Source organism: Tursiops truncatus, chromosome 8 (genome assembly GCF_011762595.2).
Source record: "Tursiops truncatus isolate mTurTru1 chromosome 8, mTurTru1.mat.Y, whole genome shotgun sequence".
In the NCBI taxonomy this organism is placed as follows: Eukaryota; Metazoa; Chordata; class Mammalia; order Artiodactyla; family Delphinidae; genus Tursiops; species Tursiops truncatus.
In genome coordinates this window covers 55354579-55378737 of record NC_047041.1, presented here as the reverse complement: position 1 = coordinate 55378737, position 24159 = coordinate 55354579, and the positions used below count along the sequence as shown (strand labels likewise).

General features: G+C 39.2%; 2 protein-coding genes across 8 annotated transcripts in view; one reads left to right on the top strand and one right to left on the bottom strand.

The window, feature by feature from the left end:
* LOC101316208 (diacylglycerol O-acyltransferase 2) overlaps positions 1–24159 on the top strand; it is a 364872-nt gene that overhangs the window by 261316 nt on the left and 79397 nt on the right. For all 7 annotated transcript variants that reach the window (XM_073808430.1, XM_073808431.1, XM_073808432.1 and 4 more), the window contains one exon: positions 17489–17567. In XM_073808430.1, coding sequence (XP_073664531.1) covers positions 17489–17567 — 79 coding nt within the window. The remainder of the gene's footprint in view (positions 1–17488; positions 17568–24159) is intronic.
* On the bottom strand, positions 13989–14417 carry LOC101315917 (U6 snRNA-associated Sm-like protein LSm4). Its single transcript, XM_033862250.2, has one exon. The coding sequence runs from the start codon at positions 14415–14417 to the stop codon at positions 14025–14027; it is 393 nt and encodes a 130-aa protein (XP_033718141.1). The 3' UTR covers positions 13989–14024.

The following is a 24159-nucleotide window of genomic DNA, read 5'->3' as shown; positions in this document are numbered from 1 at the left end:
ATTAGAAAAGGAAGAGGAAACAAGAGGGTAGGAAATTATTCAAGAAATAACATAAGAAAAATTCTAATAATTTGAAGGACTTGATTTCAGATTGTGGGAGCCCAGTGAGTGCCAAGCACTGTGATATTTCAAAATGCTAGAGGTAAAGTGAAGATTCTGAAGCCTTGCAGAGGGGAAAAAATACAACGGAATGGGAATCATGATATCTGACTGCTCAAAGTCAACACTGAAAGGTAGAAAGTGATGGAACAATGCCCTCAGAATACCGTGGGAAAATTATTTCTATAAGCTTGGCTTATATATGGCATCCCTGGGCAATACTGTGGGCTTGATTCTAGACCACCACAATAAAGCAAATCGCATGAATTTTTTGGCTTCCTAGTGCTATATAAGTTATGTTTACACTATATTGTAGTCTGTTGTGTGCAATAGCATTATGTCTAAAAAACAGTGTACATACCTTAATGAAAAAATACTGCTTAAAAATGCTAACCATCATCTGAACCTTCAGCCAGTCGTAATCTTTTTGCAATAGTAACAGCAAACATCACTGATCACAGATCACCATAACAAATACGATAATAGTGAAAAAGTTTGAAATATTGTAAAAATTACCAAAATGTGGCACAGAGAGGTGAAGTGAGCAAATGCTGCTGGAAAAAGTGGCGCTGATAGACTTCCTCGATGCAGGATTGCCACAACCTTCCATTTGTAAAAAATGCAGTATCTGCGAAGCACAATAAAGCGAAGCACAGTAAAAACCAGGTGTGCCTATATCTGTCAAACTGTCAGTCAAATACATGGTAGAAAAGTCTTTTCAGACATGGAGGTCCTAAAAAAAAAATCTCCCTATGCACCTTTCCTAGGAAACTCTTGGAAGATGTGCTCTATTAATACAAGGGAATAAACCCAGTAAAAGTAAAACATCATTCAAGGAAAAGAAGGGATCCAGCACAGCAGAGAAGCAGAGGGATCTCAGGATGATGGTGAAGGGAAATGTAGAAGGTCAGCTCTTCAACTGGCCTAGAGAGCAGGAGGACAAAGAAGGAGTGAAAGATTATCTGATGTATTTAATTATATTTTGAGGGAATTTTCATTGCTTTCAGGGAGTCAGAGAATGACTTACTTAGAGGTACATCAATAAATTTAACAAATGAAGAAATTAGATGGTAATTAACTCCAGGAAGAACCAAGTTGAAAAGAAAGAAAATATAAATATCATTCATTATATGGGTCTACTCAAAATAATAATTATGTAGTTACAATACTGTAACATTGCACATTGATTTCACCAAAGAATGTGTTTTTGTTTGTTTGTTTATTTTTTGGCCATGCGCAGCTTGTGGGATCTTAGTTCCCTGACTAGGGGTTGAACCCGGCCCCGACACTGAAAGCGCTGAGTTCTAAACACTGGACTGCCAGAGGATTCCCCCAAAATGTGGCATTGACCTTGTTGAGAGAATGGGAGGAAGAAGTGTGGTTGTTTTGGGAAGAGATGGGGAAGCAATGTGTAAGAGAGAGAAATCCTCATCTTTTCCAGTAGGTTGTTTTTAAAACCAGAGAATCAAGAAACAGGAATATAGAGTATTAATTATGTATATGTAGGGTAAATACTTTAAAAAGCAGCTTAAAGCATTGAGAATTGTTGGCTCAGGGGGTTAGGAGTTGAGGGAGAGGTAAGGTACTACCTAAGAAACATATAAGCTAATATTTTTACCATCAAGTTTGTAGAGCAATTTGACTTTTTAAACCATGTACATATATTCTTTTGATAAATAAACATTAATTTTTAAGTATGTTTTATTTATACAAAACCTTTTTATTTGTAACCCAATTTAACACAATTCAACATTTATTCAGTGCCTGTTATGTAGATTATTGTACGAGAGAGATATGTAAATATATGATCTTAAAGCAAATCCGTAATGTGAGTACATGCTTCCAAATGGAGGATAAATACTGATGAATCTTAAAGCACCATCCATTCTGATCTGGGACTTGGGGGGAGGCTTCAGTGGATTGAGTATTTGCATTGGGACTCAAAGGATGAGAGGAATTTGAATGGGAGATTAAATGCCAGCTGTGGCCAGTGTTGTCAGGTCCCACCATGACTGCAAAAGTAACTATGTGTAGAAGAGTCTGGGAGAGCCGTGGGAGGCTATGTTGACTTCTCTGCCTTTCCTAGACATTTCTGTTAGTCACTTTTTCCTGAGGATTTATTCCTCCCTGCCCTATCACCCAGAGACTCTTAATTTTAGTATTGACTTTACCATGCTGTGTTAGGTGGTGGTTCTCTCTCTGCCGGCACCCTGCCTCTTCTTAAACTTTTGGTCTAATTTAGAGAGGGATAAGGAAAGAGAAAAGAAAACCTTGGTTTCACCTGACCAAATGTAGATTCCTGAATGTAAAGATAGGAACTCTCTTCCGTAACCTCACAGGCAACTAGATATGGCTGTTACCTCTTTTGAGGTCCTAAGGTTAAACAGCCATTTTCACAGTTTGAACATAATTCTTAGAAACCTCAAGAGTAATGTAGGACACATCTAATTGTTTGCAAAGGAATGTAATAATTTCATAACTATAACATAATTTACATTTAGGTCTTTAATCCATCTTGAGTTTATATACACTACCAAATGTAAAATAGATAGCTAGTGGGAAGCAGCTGCATAGCACAGGGGGATCAGCTCAGTGCTTTGTGACCACCTAGAGGGGTGGGATAGGGAGGGTGGGAGGGAGACGCAAGAGGGAGGGGATATGGGGATATATGTATACATATAGCTGATTCACTTTGTTATACAGCAGAAACTAACACAACAATGTAAAGCAATTATATTCCAATAAAGATGTTAAAATAAATAAAAATTTTAAAAATGGAAACTAAATAATAATAATAATTTATTCCTGTTATATGTCAAAACTGCTATTCAGAAGTAATGGGCCGTGTGTGTGTGTGTGTGTGTGTGTGTGTGTGTGTGTGTGTGTGTGTGTGTGTGTGTGTGTGTGTGTGTGTGTGTGTGTGTGTGTGTGTGTGTGTGTGTGTAAGTGTAACATCCTCCAAATTTAGGTTTTTGTGCTCTGGATTTGTTTTCTTTTATATTGTTGGGTCCATAAGAGGAAAGGCTGGCTTAGAACAAAATAGCAGAGCTAAACCATATGTTTTGTACCAAATTAGAAACAGGTGAAGATTGTTAAAATCCCGCAAGAGCTTAGAAAAGCTTTAGACTCAAGTTTGTATTAAAGGCAGGTGGTTATATGTACAATAAAAAGCAGTCACCAGCACACCAGCTTATTGATACATATGTGATTGATCTTTTTGGATAAAAACAAGGAGGAGTTAATAAATCACTGCACATAGCTATAAAGATGTTTGGGCTTGAAAGCCTAGCCTGTAAGAGCAAATGTGGACCCTGAAGGAAATTTATGAAGCATAGATCCTTTTAGCTTTACTTAACAGCTAACATCTGACTGACCCAGGGGGACCATGGAAATTTACTGCTGGGCCATTCAAATATGTAAGCTGTTGTGTGATGTAGAACAGGTAAAGATTAGCCCAGTAACAAATATGAGGCTATAAAATAAAATGAGATTTCGATGACTTGTAAGTACTTGTCAAAGGTCAGCTCCAAATGACTGGTCAGAAATGGGAAAAACTTGTTGATAATTAAAGCAGATTGATTATGACAACCTAGGCGTTAGCATTGGTCGCTCCCAGATCAGTGATTCTTCAAGTTTCCTCCTCCTGTGAAATCCATACTTAAACAGAATGACTTTAAGGGCCTTTAAATTGTCTTTTTGTGTGCTGAAATTGGGTAAAATTATGAGTTGAGGTAATTCCTTTTGCAATTCCATAATTGAAATACATCTTTCTCAAATATATTCTGAATATATGGAATTTGTAGACAGCCTATTCATTCTAGAACACTGACTTTAGCTAACTTATGTATGCAATTTTGAGCTTTGACATCTAGAAAGCAGGTAGAAGTTTTTAGGCTTTCTGATAGATGATCTTGAATTAACCTTTAAACTTAGGTAGTTAACAGATTTATGCACACAGTTATTGAAAAATCAATTTAGTGAAATTAAGTGGATATTTCAAAAATGTGTGGATTTATTTCCAAGCTTTTTGTCTGCTTTGCTTTATGTAAGTCTCCAAAGTAATAAATGTACGTAATATTGTTACTAGGATTTTAGGAGTTGCATTTTGGACTTTAATAAGATCTATAGTTATTGATGTCAACATTCGCTGCCTTTTTGACTTACTTTACCAAAAGGTTGCCACATAAAAGCTAGATTTGGTTGTTTTCAAGGTATCAGCTTGTGAAATCAGTGGTAAATTTGGTAATAATTTGGTTCATGAACATCTCATTTGTGAGTTGAAGAAATCCCACAGATTTTTTATAGAAATCTTGACTAAGTGAAATTTACAAAATAATACAAATGTACAAAATGGGATTATTACTGGGCGGGGGTGGGGCTTGGGTCCATGGTGTTAGAATTAGTTTAAGATGAGGAGTCAAAAGGCACCAGTTGGAATTCTAGCTCTACCACTTCATCCCTACATTTACTCCTCCCTCCATTAAACCGGTAAAAATGTTCCAGACATTGTGCTCGAGGAACTAGGATACAGTATTAATAACAGTTTCCATTCTTGTGGAAGATACAGAGGCATAAGCACGCAATTACAATAGTGTCAAAGGTCCTGCGTTGGTGAGCGTACAGGGTTCTATGAGAGACGAATAGATAATCCCAACTTGGGGCAGGGGTAAGGTCGAGTGGGGTAAGATCTCTGGTTGTAGTTGAGTGTTAGAAAAGACGGTGTGACCTTGGGCACCTCAATAACAGTGCCTATAATAGGACAAGTGCTTGTATTGTATTGATAATGTATGCTAAGTGCAATACCTAATGCATAATAGGTATTCAGTAAATAAAATCCAGCATCAGCATCCCTGTTGTTATTTTGGCAGTGCTCACTGGCTCTTTTACTCTGGTGCTGGAGTTCCTTGCCTTCTATTAATATACAGCAAACATAGTATCTTCTCTTGTGGCACTTACAGATAGGTGCTGGGGAGGTGACGCATAGTAATAATGATAATTGAATGCCTACTGTATCCTGGTAACTGTGCTGGGTCTTCGGTTTTTTTGTTTAGTTTAATTCTCACAAGCAGTCCTGGAAGATTGGTGTTACTAAACCCATTTTAGAGATTTGAAAACAGGTTCAGAGTAGTATGCCCAAGTTCGTAAGTAACAAAGCTGGGGGCCTGAGTCTATGCCTTTCTGACTTCAAAGCTTAACTTCTTATACCTAAATCCCCCTTCTACTTTTCTTTTCTTCTCCCCCAAGAAATAGGTATTATAATTAAATAAATAACTTTGACGTAAAGGTTTGAGCACCTGAGTGGCTTACAGAGCATATACCATTAGTTGCACTGATATATTTAAGCAAATCTATATTATGTGCACACATTGTGAAGTAGAAATTTAAAATGGTGAGCAGTTTTTCTTCCAAATTCGTATTCCAGATGGAAACATCTTTTGGCATTACCAAGTATGTAGGTTTATGCACCTTGCACGCTTAATTGTAGTTTAAAAAAAAAAAAACTTTACAGATTTTTGTGGGAAACAGGTGCTGTTAAACCTGGGCAAATGCAGGATGGCTGTTAATGTTGTGGAATGTGATTTTGATTTACTTGGCAGAATTTTTATTTTATAAAAACGACTATTCAAATAGACATGCTCTCCATCCTTTAATTTTGCTCTGTTTGCTGAAATTTGCCTGTAGAATATTTTTCAACAGTTACTAAAAGGGTGTGGAAAAACCGAAAGGTTTCTAGAAGGAAATTGATTCTGAATTCTTTAACAATTTTCACAACCCTGCAACTTACAAAGTTTTTTAAAAAATGGGGATTTTTTTAACCTTCTTACTGCAATTATTTGGAATTCAATTTCCCTGAAATTCCCTTCTCTTTTCAGTACAGCTCTGTATAAAGAACTATATTTAATATTGGCAAAGAGAATAATCTGATGTAAATCTTTTCATTACGTAATTTCTCCTCTAAAAACTTGTGATGGCATCTTATTACCTGTCATATCAAATTTAATATCTTTTTTTCACTGGCATATATGATTTCCTATTATACATTCTCTCTCTCTTCCTTCCCCAAAGGAGAGGGGAAGATCAGTCGTCTTCTTACTTTTTTATAAGGACTTTTGTCACCCTCTGCCCATGAATTATTTCAACATTGTTATCTTTTGTTTGCTGCTTCTCCTTTGATCTATTATCTCTCTCTCCTCACTTCCCTCCTAGACCTTTCCTCTGTGTTTTCTGAAACCCCTCTTCAGTGACTATAATATATACAAGTCTTCAACCTCTTTACTATATATGTGTAGTATACAACTGCTAGAGGTGAGTAAAATCTCTGGCTCTCTTCTGAAAGTATCATTTACCCTGGAGCCTTCTGAAGAGGAGACTGTTTCTTCTACATCCCATGTCTCTGGGTCTAGAGAAGGTAATGTCAATTCAAAACCACTTCTCAGTAGCATGTACCTAGTGTTTTGACACTTGAAGTAGATCATTTTCAACACCTCTTTCTCTATATGATAAAATTATTTTCAGTAATAATCATCACATGAAACAGATGATAATAGCCAAAAAAGAAAAGCAGAAATTTTTCTTTTATTAAAAAAAATATACATATATATACTTTTTCTTTTGAACAGTTTCTGTGTGCCCATCTTCAGGGAGCAATTTTAAAGGTTTGTATTTTACTGTACCTTGTTCAAGGCTGATTGTAAATATTTTTGTATCTGAATAACCTTATCTAAAACTACACCAGGAAAAAAAAATGATTCGGAACTAAGAAGAATTGCACATTGCTATCATTGTTTATTTTGAACCTACTGTTTAAACACGGGAATATGTGGGAATATGTTACACCAGACAGTCTGGGGACACAAACTGTGTACAAAGGAAGCTTCGAAGATTCCAAACCATTTGAAATTTAATCAAATTGGAAGTGTGTAGTTTAGTCCACTTCGTTGGGCTGACTGTACAGCTGGGAGTTCTTTGAATTAACTTCCATGTTGATATAATATTTATTAGCATATGCATAATGAAAACATCCTGATTTGAAGATTGCATACACATAGAAATCAAACAGTCACTGCAGCAATTGTTTAGAACTTAGACCAACAAACGATTTTTTTTTCTGGAAGGATTATTTTATCACTGGCATTAGGCATTAGATTCGTTGTTTTTAACCCATTTTATTATCATTTTAAAAGTCTCTGCAGATTTATGCACCTCCTTATAGACTGCCCCCATCTTCCTGCCCTGGCTAGGCCACTGTCTTTACCCTAGTGGCTTCATGCTTGTAGTTTCTCTTTTCAGTATTCCTAAATATTCTTATCCCATCATCCTTACCTCTAACCCACTTACCTATGGGAAAAAAATCAAACTGTTGGAAAGATTGGAGCACTGTAAATTCAAGTCATCTATTTCAGTTGGACTAATACATCCTAGATACCTGATTCTCCTTCCACATGACGGTCTTAAACCTTCTCTCTTTTTTCCCCATCCCCAGTTGTCCCTTTCCTTCCTGATAAATCATCCCATTTCTGACTTTATAGAGAAAGTAGAAGCTACCAGATGGGAATACTTCAACCTTCCATCGAAACACATCAAAACCTTTTGTAATCATCTCCATCATCTTCAAAATGCCCTCTCCTTTGTCGACCCTGACCCAGCCCTCTAGTCCTCCAGCTGCTTCCTCTGAAAGTGCATCTGTATAATCAGCAAATTCTCCTGTATCTTCAGGCTTTTCTCAGGGAGTTCAGCCTATCTCTTGCCCTAACTGAACTTGCATTTTCCCTGAGGACCCCATGAGTACCCATTTAGTAGCTATTAATTTTCTTATGTGCTAGTAGGTATTCAGATTCAGGAGATGAGATTGGGGTTTTCTTCCTCTTGTTGGTTTTTCTAGATTCTTACCTCTTTACCCTGTTGGCAAAGGAAACATACGAAAACCTATTCCTTTGAGACATATGCTCTTCAGCTTTACCACTCTTTCAGTCTCTCAGTTATAACCCCATTACTCATCATGTGTTTTGGCAACAGAGAAACAAGAAACAGGTGACATAGGAAAGAGAAACAGTCTTTCTCTTTCTATTCAAAATCTTGCTGTTATGGGTGACACTAACACACAAGTGGATGATTCATTCAACACCCTAGCCTTTCATTTCCTTGATCTTTTGGCACCAGTGATCTCCTGCATCCCATAGTTTTTATCTACTCCCCTGGTTACTCTCTGAGTCACGTCATCATTTCTTTCAGTCCACATCCAGGATCTGATTCAAGCATCCTGCTCTCTGATGACTACCTCAGCTCCTTCGGCTTGTGTGTTAGCCTCTTGTTCATTGTTCTTCTTGGTGACCTTCAGACCTGGCATTTTTATCTAGTTTACATTATATGTCCCATTATTTTAGTCACACCTTTGTCTTGCCCCCGCCCCCCGTGACTTCTCATTCTTACAGCCCTGTTGTCCATTTTCTCTGTACCTGCTGCACCCAGGCAGATGTGTAGAGAGTCACGCAATAGTATCATTATAAACTCATGATTAATTACCATTTCTGGGCTCTCAGTAGTGCTCAGCAGTTCTATTACATTTCTTTGTTGAAGTTGTTCTACCATTTGATCGAACTTCCATTCATTTGGGCAAAATAAAACATTGAGTTCTTCATGACCCCTCTCTATCCATCACCCTTCACTTCCAAACCGTAACCAAATCTTTATGATTTATCTCCTAAAAGTCTTCCAAATTAGTCTCCTTTTTTCCATTTCTTATATCACCACGTTAGTCTAAGCAGCCGTGATCTCTCACCTAGATTACTGCAACACGCTGGTCTCACCTTCTCTAAACCATTCTCCACAGCAGTCAGCATATTTTTATTTCCAAAATGCATATTGGTCATTGTCAGGAAAGTTCAAGGAGGAAGGGTTAATTAAAGAAGAAATGTATCAGTTGAAAATCTAAGCAAGTTAACACCTTTGTTTAAAGTCCTTCCATGGTTTCTTATTTCTATTAGGAAAAAAAATCAGACTATGGTCTGACATGGTCTAGAGGGCCCTGCATAGTCTACCTTCCTATCCAGCGTTAGTTTCCTCTCTCGCCAGAACTCCCCTCAGACCAACTATACTGTCCTTCTTTTAATTCCATGAAGCAGCATACTTACCCCTGCAGTGGTTCTTTACATATGCTGCTTCCTTTAGTTGGAACATTCCTTCCCTTAGCTCCTACTCATCTTTTTTTTTTTTTTAATATTTATTTGTCTGCACTGGGTCTTAGTTGCCGCATGCGGGCTCTTTAGTTGCGGCACGCGGGATCTAGTTCCCCCACCAGGGATCGAACCTGGGCCCCCTGCATTGGGAGCATGGATTCTTAACCACTGGACAACCAGGAAAGTCCCCTACTCATCTTTTTTTTTTTTTTCTTTTTCTTTTTTGCGGTACGTGGGCCTCTCACTGTTGTGGCCTCTCCCATTGCGGAGCACAGGCTCCGGACGCGCAGGCCCAACGGCCATGGCGGGTCCAGCCGCTCCGCGGCATGTGGGATCTTCCCGGACTGGGGCACGAACCCGTGTCCCCTGCATCGGCAGGTGGACTCTCAACCGCTGCGCCACCAGGGAAGCCCCCTACTCATCTTTGAGGTCTCAGCTAAAATGTCACTTTCTCTCAGAAGTCTTCCCTGGCTCTCTCAGTCTTTTTGTCCACCTCTTTTCTGGAATAGTGTTCCTTTCCTTCAGAGTACTTAATTTATAAATTATGTACTTGTTGGTGCAATTATGTGAGCAATGTCTGTCTGCTCCACTGGACTTTAAGCTCCATTGTCTGTGTTTGCTCACCCTTGTATCCCCACCACCTAGCACCATACCTGGCACACAGTGTGAGTTCAGTGAAGAATTGTTGAGTGAATAAACTGTTTCCATAGTGATCAGTTTCTTTCATCCTTCCTGTTATAATGGGAGACTTGGCCCACCTGCCATCCAAGGCAAATCCTCCTCCTGTGCTCTCACCACCTGTAGGATGGAGACCCTGTTCCCTCTCACCTTCTCAGGGCATCCCACTATGCTTCACCATGTTACTGAGCTCTCTTCTCACTGTGGCAAACTTCACATCATCTCCCTTTCCTCACCTTGTCACTCCTGAACTCACACCAGTCTTCCTTCATCTCCCACTGCTTCATTTAAACGTGTTTACCATATTACCAAAGCTACCTACCAATGAATTCATGTAATTACATCCAATAGACATGTCTTCATGTCTCCGTTGCTTGAACTGTCAGCAGCATTTGACTACTGATGATATCTTCCTTCTTAAATTGACACTTTCTCTGTGCTTTTCTGGTGAGACACTTGGTTTTCCTCAAATCTTTCTGAGCAGTCCTTCCCAGGCCCCTTTTCATTTCCCCATCTCTTGTTGATATTCTTAAGGCTCTGAAACAACCCTCGTCTTTATGATTTTTTTAGGCCATCTCATTCATAACCTGGGTTTCAGTTTCCCTTTAAGGTTTTGTAATTCTTGATATTTTTACCCCAAATTTCTCTTAACTTTATGTATAAGGATATTTTTTGTAAAATATATTATCTATATTATATACATGTAAAGTATATACACCTGCTTCTCCTCAGCATTCCCTGTCTCAGTTCATAGACACCACCATCTACCTGGTTACTCAATCAGGAAACCGAAGGGTCATCTTTGACCCCTCTGTCTTCACCACTGTCACAACTGTCTATCACAGAGTCTGGCACTCTACCTACAAATCATAGCTCAAATCTACTCACATATGTTCCTCTCCACTACTGGAACCCTAATCAAAACCATCACCATTCTGGTCTGAACCATTGCAACAGCCTCCTAACCAGGTCTTGTTCCCCTTTATTTACTGCACTGTGGCCAGAGCGGTCTTTAAGAAATATAAACCCCAATTCTGTCACTCTCGTGCTTAAGAAATCTCTAATTAACCTCCCATTGTCCTTAAGGATATAGTCTAGATGTCTTGTGGTTTACAGGACCCTGTGCAGTCTGGTCCCTGCTGACGTCTCCAGCCCAGTCTTCTAGCACTGAGCACTCATACTGTGTTCCTCACCCCACCCCCTAGCTGTCTATTTTAATGTCGCCTGTACTTTTATCAAATTAAGATGACAGCCTCATTTTATCAGTTGCTTAGGCTCAAAACTCTGAAGTTATCCTTGACTCCTCTGCCTCTCACACCTCATATAAGATCTTTCAACGAATCATTTGGCTCTGTCTTCAAAATACGAGAATTCAGTTACTCCTCACCACTTTCACAGCTACCATCCTGGTTTATACCACCCTCTTTTCTTGGCTGGGTCTTTGCAGGAGCCTCTCCATGTTTCCTTTCTTCCTCCCCTGCAGTTTGTTCTCTCAGAGAAGCCAAAGCATCTGTGTCTCTCATCTTTTCAGAACCCTCCAGAGCTTCCCCTCTCGTTCAGAGTAAAACCCAAAGTCCTTACTCTGACCTACTGGGCCTTGCGTGATCTGGACCCATTACCTTGCTGACTTTATCTCCTCTTCCTTTTCCCTCACTCTGCTCCAGCCATTTCTTATCTTGTGTGCCTCTGGCCTGCCTTACAGTTTTACTGCATCCTCATCAACTTGGAATGAATTATAGATAAAGCTTTAGTGTTATTATACAGCCCAGCAGAAAAATGTGAGTTTTTCTTTTTTTAGTCATGACAAAGTAAAACATAGTAGTCTCTTTTACTCTGCCAGGTGGAAGGAAAGAGAGACATGGGCATTTTCAGGAAGTGTGCAAAGGCAGAGAGAAATGAGCTTGGTGTGTTCATGAGACTATGAGAAAACCACTGGAACAGAATAAGGTTGCAGATAACTGACAGTTCAGATCACGAAGGCCTTGAAAGCTAGGCAAAGAAGTTGAAATTTAAAACAATAACTGGTTAGGAAGCAGGGCTGCTAAGTGACATGATAAAAAGTCTTACTTAAGAAGGAAAATAATGATACTACCTTCTAGTGAGTAGAGGACAGGAATGCTGCTAAACATCCTACAGTCCACACAACAACAAAGAACTTTCTAGAGTGGCGATGGGAATGGAGAGATGAGAATGTTTCACAGGAGAAATGGCTTGTCGACCTGGTGAATCACTGCATATATAAAATGCAAAAAAGGGTAAAAATTGAATGCCACTCTAAGCCTGAGTAACTGATAAAAGTTGTGGGAGAAGACTAATCTAGACAGGAGAAAGTAAGTTGAGTTTGAAGTAAACTCGTGACCTCAGAACATACTGAGGATGTGTTGTCACATTTTCTACAAGCACAATGAGCAGAAGTGATCTTAATATGCATAATAAAAATTTTGAATTAACTCTAGCCAGGTCCTCATCCCCAGCTGAGCCATCAAAGAACCAGACGTGGATGTGGGGCTCCGAAGGTGAAAGCAAGAAACTAACCAATTTGGAGTCCTTTTAAAAAATGTCTGGTTTGGGGAGGAGGGGGAAGGGCTTATAATAATTGTATCTTTTGAAAATAAGAAAGGTTCAAAATAAATTTCTTTTACAATTTTATTCCAGATTGATTGTGGCATATCCTTCATATATACATACACACATGTGAAGTAATTTGAATATGTATTATATACAATATTTATATATATATAAATTTAATTTTAAAACATTTCCTACTTTCAGACCATACACATGAATCTCTTTTTCTCACATTTCATTTGCTAGCACTTCAGTAGGTCTACTTTGTAGCCTTAGCTGATGCCTATCATCGTGACCCTTTGGCATTATACTCTTGAAATATTTTCTTGGTTCCTGAAGGAAATATGAAGTTATATTCAATATATTTATTTTGGCATATTCAGAATTACAGAATCTTGGAGACGGATGAGATATTATACCCCATCGAGTCCAATGGGCCATCCAGTGTTTGATTCCCCCCATGTTAGGCTCTAGGGCTGCTGTAACAAATTACCACAGACTTGGTGACTTAAAGTAGCAGAAATTTATTCTCTCGTGGTCTGGAGGCCAGAAGTCCAAAATCAAGGTGTCAGCAGGGCACCGAAAGCTCTATAGGGGAGATTCTTTCCTTGCCGTTTCCGGCTTCTGCTGGCTCCAGGCCTTCCTTGGCTTGTGGCTGTGTAACTCGAATCTCTGCTTCCATCTTCAGGTGACCTTCTCCTCTTCTCTGTGTCTCTCCTCTGTGTCCTTATAAGGACACTTAACTGGAGTTAGGGCGCAACTGGATATTCAAGGATATTCTAATCTCTAGATTCTTACCCTTTTCCCAAATAATGTTGCATTCACAGGTTCTGGGTTTCCAGATATGGACATATGTTTCGGGGGAACCACCATTCAGCCTACTAGACCCCTGAATGCATGGGGGTTTTTTGTTTTGTTTTTGTTTTCATAGATGTAGTTTTTCGTTTTGTTTTGTTGAGGTTTTTTTTGTCACACAAAGAGGGAGAGAGGAAGTGATGGGACAGGGCCCAGTGTTGTCCCCCAGAACAGCTTCTGAGGCAAAGGTTCATCTGGATTCATTTTGAAAAAGCAATTTTGGGGTCCGTGTTTCAGGAAATTCTCCAGGCTGTCAGTCTTAGTGCAAACAGCTTAAAACAAAAACCTCCCTTCTGTTCACCACTCAGGGATCTAACGCAAAATGCAAAACAGACCTGTTTGGAAAACGCCTGACCTTAAAACAAGAGTGAGGCCTTTAAAGATGCGTTACATACAGAATCTCCCAGGAATCAAGTCTGCTGCGACTCCACAAAACCAGAAGCACAGAATAACATTTCCAACTGTAGAACTCCTGGCTAACAAAAAAAGAGGAGGATCACAGAAGACAGGCAGGGGGTCCTACCCGGACACCTGCCTCTTCGTTTTGTTCTGAACAGACTCATAAACTGGAGCGTAGAAAAGCGGCCTCGGGGGTGGGAGCAGATGCTCGGTGGTTGCGGCTCAGTCTCTGGGGAACAGAGGGGCGGCTCACTGTTTGCCCGCCTCTCTGCCCGGCCTCCTTTCTGGCTGATCTCTGCTGGTCCCTGGGATCCCTCCTCGCCCAGCACCCCCCGTGCCATGGCCCTTCTGTCGCTTCTGCTGCAGGCCACCACGGCCACGGCCCTTGGCCGCCACCTCCTCCTTGACCGTGTCGATGATCTCATTGGGGATGCGCAGGTACTTGATGGTGCTGCTGCGGATGTAGCACTCGGGCATCAGCCAGAAATTGTCTCTGTCCCTGGACTTGCAGATCACCTCACGCAAGTTGATGTTCATCCAGTTGTCACAGCTCACTAGATGCCCATTGTATGCCTCCCCGTTTTTGAGCTCGACCAACAGTGGGTGATTCTGAGCCGTTTTCAGCAGCCACAAGTGAAGCATGGTGCCAGCAGGGACTGGGCTCCCCGCCACTTCCACCACAGCCGCCGCAGCTCACCGCATGGTTATTATTGGTTGACCGGCCTCTGCTTAGCTTCCTCTACCCAAGATCTTTTGGATTTTGACTAATTCTGTGGTGACATCAACTTTCCTGTAACTTTTTTGCCATCAACTTTGGGTTTTCCTGCTTGATGCCATGAGAATAAAACCAGCTTTTTTTCTCTCTGAAAGTCCTTCATTTGTTGTCCATGAGACTTCTGCCCTTCAGGCTAAACACCTGTGGTTCCGTCAACCATTTCTCTCAAAACTATGGCTCCCATTCTCCTATTCATCTTGGATGTTCTTCTCTAAAGGACCCAGTGACAATAGAAAGAATACTGAGTGTATAACTGAAGACCTAATGCTGAGGTGTCATATCTTTTCCACTAAGTAGGTGACCAAGGCAAGTTAGTTTCTTTTAAATAACAAAAGCACTGGACCACTCTGCTTCACTGCATGCTTTTTATAGTCAAATGAGATTATTACAAAACCTATAAGAAACATAACCTATAAGAAAGGTTCCAGTTATTTATCTGTATGCTTCTAAAAAGAAATATTAACTCCCAGAACTAAACGTAGATCTGTCAGTATCATCTGACACAGTACTAAGTATTGATAGTCGGCACTAGCACGTTCCCTGGTTATCTGCTCTCTTTCTGTTAATACAGCGTGGGATTACATTGGCTTTTTGGTACTCATGTCATAATTCTTTAATCACACGGAAATTACTAGGTACTAAAGAGCTCCAAACCATCTTCACAGATAATCTATTTATTGCTTTCTAATTCATTGACTTTTACCACGTAGGGTCAGTGAATTTTTCAAACAACTTGGAAATATAATTTAATTTGGAAAAGAATTTAATATTGCTCATTTTAATTGCATTTTCTGTAAAAGTATAATAATAGGAAATGTATACTTATTCCTCTAGTTATTGAATCTAATACTCCCTTAAATTAATTCTGTTTATGGTGCTAAGGACATTTTTCTGGCTGTACTTGAATGACCACATTCTTATCTAAACCTTCTGCAGTCTGCTAATGAGATTCTCTATGTATATTGAATTAAGATGCCTTTGATTTGTATCTTATGTCCTGATGGTAATAGGTTTTACCCTTTTAGATGGATTTCATTTTTCTAGATTGCTTAGTAGATCTATAAATCCATGTACTTTCGCAGAGTAAGATGACTGTGTAATGGTTGGAAGCTATTATACTGTTCAACTTGACGTGACCCCTTAAGAATTTGAAAGCAACATAAGATGTGAACTCTGTCCTAATATTTGATCTGTCTTAAAGTTTCCCTATTAGAACCTTTGGCTCTAATCACTCTTTAGATTTGTTTTAATGGTACATACACACCTTGGGGCTCTTTCTTTCTATAAAGAAGCCCCAATGAAGTAATAAAGTCAATGTCATAAGATCCATTCATCAGGATTCAGAGGCTTGGTTTTCAATGTATGCTTATTTCAGTTTACTTTTCCAACATTTGAAACAGTTTCTGCATTTATAACTTGGAAATGGAGATATTTGTGAGTTTGGAGAGCTATGCAGATAGTCTACATGTAATGGTTTATAGTATAACAACTATACAGCATAGAGCGTTAGGACTCTAGTAAATTTCTTCATACTTGTCCCTTTGTTGATATATCCTTTCAGTTAGGTAGTTTCTTTGCAGGCTACCCCATACAAGTTTGAAGGATTCCCAGATACCCTGTAAAAGCCTGGTGTGTTACACTTTACTTATCCCGAATTTGCTTTGCTGTCATTTTTAATGCATCTCAATTTAGGGCCAAACTGTATGTCCTAGTTTAATTTTTATAGCTTCAATTAAATACAAAGCTATATCTTCTTGATGGGTGTATGAAGCATTTGGTGTTCCACTGTAGAGAATACAGACAGATCATGACTTTGCTCGCTCCCCAGTGCCTGTAATTTTACAGTACGACAAATTTACCTTTTGGACATTACGTAATCAGCAACTCGAGAATTTAATATAAAGCTTTAAATTCTGTTTCCTTTCTTTCATTTTCCCTAGAAAACAGTATCCTCCAAGCATTATGGAATGTATCTTTTCCTCAGACAATTAAAACACAATTGAAATTAAGAATATCCAGTAATTGTCACCTACCATTTATTTCTGTAAGGTTATGTTATTCTTAAGAATAGTCAGATATTGCAAAACTAAGCAAAGTAAAGTTTCTTCTTGACCCTGTCTAAGTTGTGATTGATCTGTTTGTAGAGAAATCTGTTGCAGAGGCCAAAATGCATGCTTGGTCTTGAGAATCGGGAAAATATGACTAGAACATAGATATACTCTAACCTTTTCTTCTTCATTTGCAGGAGTAGGAAAAGGGAAATAGTGAAGGAAACTTACTCCCTAAAATAACTCATCACTTTTATAAAGATCTACAGATCTCATGCCTTTGTTGCTTCAGTGAATCAGGTTAAAATGGAAAGTCTTATGAGAACTCTATGGCATGAGTACATTGCCTTGGAGAAGTAACATCCAAATAGCGACCCCTGCGAATGTGAATGAATTTTTGATGAATTTTTGCTTATTGGTGCTGTGGATTTGACTAGCCACCTCAGAAGCAACAGAAACCTTAGATATCGCTTTCATGTCTGATATTTTTCTTAATCTTCTGTCCCTTTAAGTAGAAGTTGAGATGTCAGGTCCAAAGTATAAGAGGAAAAAAAATTCTAGGATCTTAATCTCAGGGTGGTAGGTTTATGATATATAAATATGAGACATAGTGGCCTCAACTCCTTGAGAATAGTGGGTCACTTTCTTATATATTTGTCCCTTATTGTATGACCTGTTCAATTTTTTCTTCGAAACAAAGCAGCCATCATTCTGATTTGACTAATGTTATGAAGATATTAAGATAATAGGTTACAATGACTATATAAGTGACTTAGTCCAAGTCTTCAGATGTTTATGCTGTATGCAGGCAACTTCTGCCTTTGTCAACAACTTGGAGGTTGTTTTACTCAAGTTTTTTAAAACTTCTGACCCTACTTTACCTTTTTTAGGTTTCCATTATACCCAAAAGGAGGGGAGAAGTTGCAGTTTGATTACGGTGTCTATCTTCTGAACAAAAACATAGCACAGGTAAGTAACTCCTCTTTACTCCCCTCCTACTTGCCACATGCAGCCTGCTTCCTTGGATCTCTGACCCTCTTTATGAGTAAGTACTACAGTTGACTCCTATTTAACTAGCTACAGTGATAATGCAAAGTTCTTTTTTGGCCACAGTCCTTTTCTGTGCCATTATAAATACCACAAAGAAGCAATGTGTACAAATTGCAATTCTCCGGCCAAACTCAGAAGCCATTTACTGAATTGTTACCTGCTAGTAGACTGTACTTGAATGTGTGGGCTTTATAACCTCTTGCCTCTACAGCTTGACTGATAATAGCTTTCTTCTCACACAGCTTTCTTCTCTTAGACCACTTCTGGGGGCTCATTTTGATTGGGAGTTTACGGAGTAAAGGTTTACTGACTTTGGCAAGTCCCTAATAGTCTCCTCATCTATTATCTAGGGCCCCAAAGAAAAGACCAAGCACATGGTCCTTCCAACCCAGCTTGGATTTTTGTGGCTCTCCTAACATCACACCAGTTCGTATCTCACTTAATGCCTTTCCACATGCCATAGAAAGGCTATCAGATGCTTGGGTTTGCATTTTCCTGAAAGAAATATATAGCATTTCCTTAGCTCACTTGGCTCTACTTCAAGAGGTAGACATGCTGTAAATTTTCTAGTTGTAAAGGAAGATCAGCTTCAGCGCCTTGTTTTTATTTGGACATCCTTCCAATTGGAATATCACATGGATGAGATCCCACTGTTTGGCTGTTCTTTAGTGACATTATCAGCTGTATCCTCAGACCTTTCCTTTTTATAGAAGCAGTAAGGTTTGTGATGCTTTTGTTTTTATGAGCCTGCGTTGCCTTTTATCTGTATGATTCTGAAGACTCACTGAACAATTCCCATATTCATTTCTGATGGATCTAGAATAATTCCTCCATGTGGTGTCATCTTTGCCTTTCTTCCCCTCATCTAATCTCAGTTTAATGTTTTTTAAAAAATTGGTTTTTATTAAGACTCTTATACTTTTCTGATACTGGATCAAATTTCTAGTTTGCAGTCCTCGATTAATCATTTGCTTATAACCTCACACTCATACTGCTTTTATTGTTACTGCCATCCAGCTTATGTTCATTGCAGGCAAGCAGCCTTGCTCACAGCCCCTGGCCCATGACTCATCTTTCCATGTGCCATTCTTCCCACAACTGATGATTTCCATCCCTCCATTTTTGGCAGAAGAGTATCTCAGTCTGGGAAACAGGACCTTAATTTCAAGGATACCTAGCTCACATTACTGATCACAGATGTCATACCATAGAGAAGGTAGTACTTAGACAGAAATGGTCAAGAAGGGGCCAGACTAAGGATACATTAAGGGAGAAGAGGTCTAAGTAAATTAGAGAGTACCTCCAGTGAAGTCAGCCAAGGTGGAAAAGAGTACCTGGAAACTGGGGTCCAGAGTGTGGGAGTCAGGATGTCAGGAAGGTTGGCCTCATTTAGTAGAACTAAGTTCTGATCAGAGTTCAGAGATTCTTCTCTCTTTGCCCTATTTCCTGTTTCTTGCTTTAAGCACATAAGGCCTAAGATCAGAAGTCTGTTGGAAGTTTCCAGGTGAAATCTACTCCTAATTAAGGCTAGGGCTGAAATCCCTGGATTTCCTCATAAATCCCAGCTTCAAACACACACATGCACATGCACACACACTTCTTTCTTTCTTCTCAGGGCCCAATAGGAATGGCAAAGTATGGTATAAAGGGGTGCTAAGAATAGCCCAGCTTGCTTTGAGAACAAGACCAACAGGGAGGCTGACTATGTGCAGTGGAAAATTTGGGACAGCCAGCCCTTCACATCAGACTCAGCTCTAGCCCTGTTTGGTCCTCATTTTAGAGCACTTCCCAGGTAGCTTCTGATTTTATTCTTAACTGAACCAAGGCCACGAGTATGCGGAACTAGTTTTATTCATCTGTTTAAAAAATGGATTACTTCTAGTAATTTTGTATCCTCTGCAACTTTATACTCTTTGAAATTGAGAGATTACATTTGTGTGTGTGTTTAATGGGTTAACCACACAAACTCTATAGGGAGCAAGTATCTTGCTCTCTGTAGTGTTTTTTCATCACTGTGATGGCAGTGATGGAGATGACAATGAAGGAGATGACAATAAACTTCTTATAAACAGACTTTCTTAGGTTTCAGGGTTCATTCAGAAAGCCTCTTCTGAGCATTTAGAAAGAAACTTCTAGCAAATTTGTGACCTTCAACTTTTTTCACTTTAACTCCATTTTGTCTTTAGCCTTACTACCATCACTTTCTTACATTTCAACTTATAACAAATCAAAGAACCTCTAATTATTATGGCTCCTAACCAGGTATTATATTAATAAGATATTTCCAACTTGTGAAGGTTTATTTTTATATACATATATACCAATACATGTTGTCAAAGGGGAGTTTGTCTTCTCAGTCAGTCCCATTTGGACTCTAGAGATGTGAACAAATCATACTATTAAAATGGTCCCACCTCAGTAATTTATAAGCCACGTTAGTGGAGGTGGATGAAAGCATTGGCATGTGTTAAAGTGCCAGAGAAAAAGGAGTGAAGTCATTTAATACTGCATCCATAACTTGGTTGAGGATTTGAATAGTCAATAGGACCTTTCATCACAGCCAGAAATAGTAGTAAAATCACTTTTTTGGTAGAGGAAATGACAGAATTTAGTAGTATTTGTTACTTCAGTATTTGGGATCAGTCCAGCTCAAGTTTTGAAAGCACAAGCTTAGAAAGACAGGCCTTCAAGTAGAATTCCTCAAGTGTTGTTTGAAGAGCTGAGAGGGTTGGTATGGTCTGCTTGCCCTCTTCTTGTCACTATTGTCTAAAGGGGTGTGTGTGCTGGGTTGGGTACTGAAAGGGAATAAAGCAAAATACCTTGTTCTTAGCACCACTTACTAATATTTTTCAAGTGCCAGCCCCTTTGGCTGGAATTAGTCTTCCCTGTTGGGCAGCCTGCAACACTATAGGCATGGGTCTGCTAAATTTCAGGTACAGTGTAATTATTCTTGATTTAAGAAACCAGCTCCTGCCATAATTGTCAGTAAGTTTATAAGGACATTATATTAGTATCTGTGTATAGCACAGTAGTTTGCTTTTAGTTCCTAGAGCATAAAAAGTAGTAAATCAAAAATTATAATACTTGTACCGTATGTTTGTGGAAAGCTTTATAGTTTATGATATACATACATATATATCCATGTGACCCTCATCATCACCCTGCAAAGTGAAAAGGGCAGCATTTGATCCAGCATTTCCACTTCGGGGTATTTGTCCAAAGGAAACAAAAACACTAACTTGAAAAGATACCTGTACCCCCCATGTTTATTGCAGCATTATTTAAAATAGCCAAGACATGGAAATAACCTAAGTGTCCATCAATGGATGAATAGATAAAGAAAATGTGGTCTGTGTACGTGTGTGTACATACACGCACACACACACACACACACACACATACACAGTAGAATATTATTCAGCTATGAAAAGAAGGAAATCCTGGCATTGGCAACAACATGTGGATGGACCTTGAGGGGATTATGCTAAGTGAATTAAATACCATATGATCTCACTCATGTGGAATCTAAGTTAAAAAAAAAAAAAAACCCAAACTCATAGATAAAAAGAACATATTGGTGGTTATCACAGGTCGGGGTAGAGGGTGGTAGAAATGGATGAAGGTTGTCAAAAGCTACCAACTTACAGTTATAAAATAAGTCCTGGAGATATAATGTACAGCATGTTGACTACAGTTAATATCGTATTGTATATTCAGAAGTTGCTCAGAGTGTATATCTTAACAGTTTTCACCACGAGAAAAAAGAAAGTTTGTAACTATGTGTGGTGATGGATGTTGACTTATCGTGGTGATTATTTCACAATATATACATACATCGAATCATTATGTTGTATACCTGAAACTAATATAATGTTATATGTTGCAGTATATTATGGGAGATGAACTAATGGATTGAATGTGGGAGATGGAGGAAAAGGAGTAATCAAGAATGACTCCTAGGTTTTGTGTATGAGCAACTGGATGTATGAAAATGCTGTTTATTGAGATGGAGAAGGGTCCAAGAGACAGGGGTTGGGAGAACCAGAAGTTCTGCTTTGGAAATTTTAAGCTTGAGTTGCCTTTTAGAAATCTAAAGCAGAGTCGTCAAGTAAGCAACAGAATATGGTTCTGGAACTCAGGGTGGGAGGTCAGTTACTAGAGGTACAAATTTGGTAGTCATCAATATAAAGATGATGTTTAAGTCCATGGAACCAGGTGCGATCAACCAGGAAGAGAGTGCAGAGCTAGCCAGAGCAGAGAGAGACAGATGCAGACAGAAACATGCCGTGGGATTTAGCCCTGGGAAATCACGTTTAGATGTTGGATAGAGGAGGATGATCCAGCAAAGACTGTGAGGAATGGCCAGTTGGGTAGAGAGAAAACCAGGAGAAAGTAATAATTTGGAAACTAAGAGAAGTAAATTTCTGGAAGGAAAGAGTAATCAACTAAATATGTGAACTCTGTCAGATGAAGTATCCAGTGGACTTGGGAACATGGAAGTCATTAACGAGCAGTTTCAGTAGAGCAGCAGGTGTGTTGAAGAGTGAATAGGAAGTGAGGAAGTGCCATTGATTATAGACAGCCCTCCTGAGGTGTTTTTTGTGCAGTGAGATAGACATGTGGGTTCATAACTGGAAAAGACTGTAGGTTTAAGGGAGGTCTTTTGGGTTTTTTTGTTTTGTTTTTTATTTGTTTTGTGGGGATGTGGAACCTTTTTGGTGTGTTTTATTTTTTAAGATGGGAAATATCAGGGCAGGTTTATATGCTGATGAGAGTGATCAAATGAAGAGAGCAATTGCTAATACAAGGTAAAGAAGGGATACTTGAAGGAGTAAAGTCTTAGGGAGAGGGAAAGGAAATTGGTTTCAGAACATGAGTTTGTTGACCTAAGATAGAAAAAGGGGCACTTTCAGCAAACTCATAGTTTCAAAACAAAACAAAAAGACAAAAACCAGTTTAACTTAAGAATGTCCTTGGGGCTTCCCTGGTGGCGCAGTGGTTAAGAATCCACCTGCCAATGCAGGAGACACGGGTTCGATCCCTGGTCCGGGAAGATCCCACATGCCGCGGAGCAACTAAGCCTGTGCGCCACAACTACTGAGCCTGCCCTCTAGATCCCATGAGCCACAACTACTGAGCCCGCACACCGCAACTACTGAGCCCACACACTACAATTACTGAACTACACCACAATGAAGAGTAGCCCCTGCTCACCATAACTAGAGAAAGACCATGTGCAGCAGCGAAGACCCAATGCAACAACAACAACAACAAAAAGAATGTCCTTGATTAAGCAGTAAAAGTTATTAATTATATTAAACGTTGACCCTTGATTACATATTTTTTTAATATTCTGTGTGATGGAAAGGGAAATAGGCATAAAGCACTTGTGCAATTGAGTTGCTAACTAAACCAGCTGATATTTTTCATGGAGCACCATCTTGAAAGATTGACTAACACACAGCCAACTATACAGGCAGGTATTTGGCAGACATGTTCTGCAAAAATGAATGAAGTGAGCCTCTTAAAGGAAATCAACTGATGATGAGATTCAAGATTTTGAATGACAGTATCATTAGTATGTCGGAAAACTTGCATTTGCCACCATGACCTTGACAGCTTCCCGTTTCTTAAAGGTGATTTTGATGAAGTTGGTAGTGATATTTAACAAAAGAGATTACAATATTTTATAATGAATGTGTCAGCATTTAAAATGTATATAACTCAGTGAGCCAGTATTTTCAAAATGACCAATGTATGTTGCTATGAAGTCATATACAGCTAAAGATCTCTTCAAAGTGCAAAAACCCAATGGATTTTTTTTTACATATATAAATTTATTTTATCTTACTTATTTTTGGCTGCGTTGGGTCTTCATTGCTGCGCGCAGGCTCTCTCTAGTTGCGGCAAGTCAGGGCTACTCTTTGTTGCAGTGCGCAGGCTTCTCATTGTGGTGGCTTCTCGTTGGGAGCACGGGCTCTAGGTGCATGGGCTTCAGTAGTTGTGGCACACGGGCTCAGTAGTTGTGGCTTACAGGCTCTAGAGTGCAGGCTCAGTAGTTGTGGTGCATGGGTTTAGTTGCTCCGCAGCATGTGGGATCTTCCCGGACCAGGGCTCGAACCTGTCTCTCCTACATTGGCAGGCAGATTCTTAACCACAGCGCCACAAAGGAAGCCCACCCCAATGGATTTTAATGTAACAGCTGCAAAAAATATATTGAAATGGCTTCAGATTCTACATTGCTACTAACCTTTAAGAAGCTACTACTTGTTAAGTTTGGAGGTAGTATCAGAGAAGAATATCTACAATTATCTGAAAAAGGCTATTAAAATACTCCTTTCTTTCCCAATTACATTTTCTCATGAAACAACATGTGGTAACAAAATGAATGCAGAAGAATATATGAGAATCCAGCTGTCTTCTATTAAGGCAGTCATTGCAAAAGAGACTTGCAAAAATGTAAAACAATGTCACTCATCTCACTAAATTTCTTTTTTTGAAAATATGCTTG

Excerpts from the sequence above, each read along its gene's own strand:
- LOC101315917 (XM_033862250.2), bottom strand. The coding sequence starts at position 14,417 with ATGCTTCACTTGTGGCTGCTGAAAACGGCTCAGAATCACCCACTGTTG.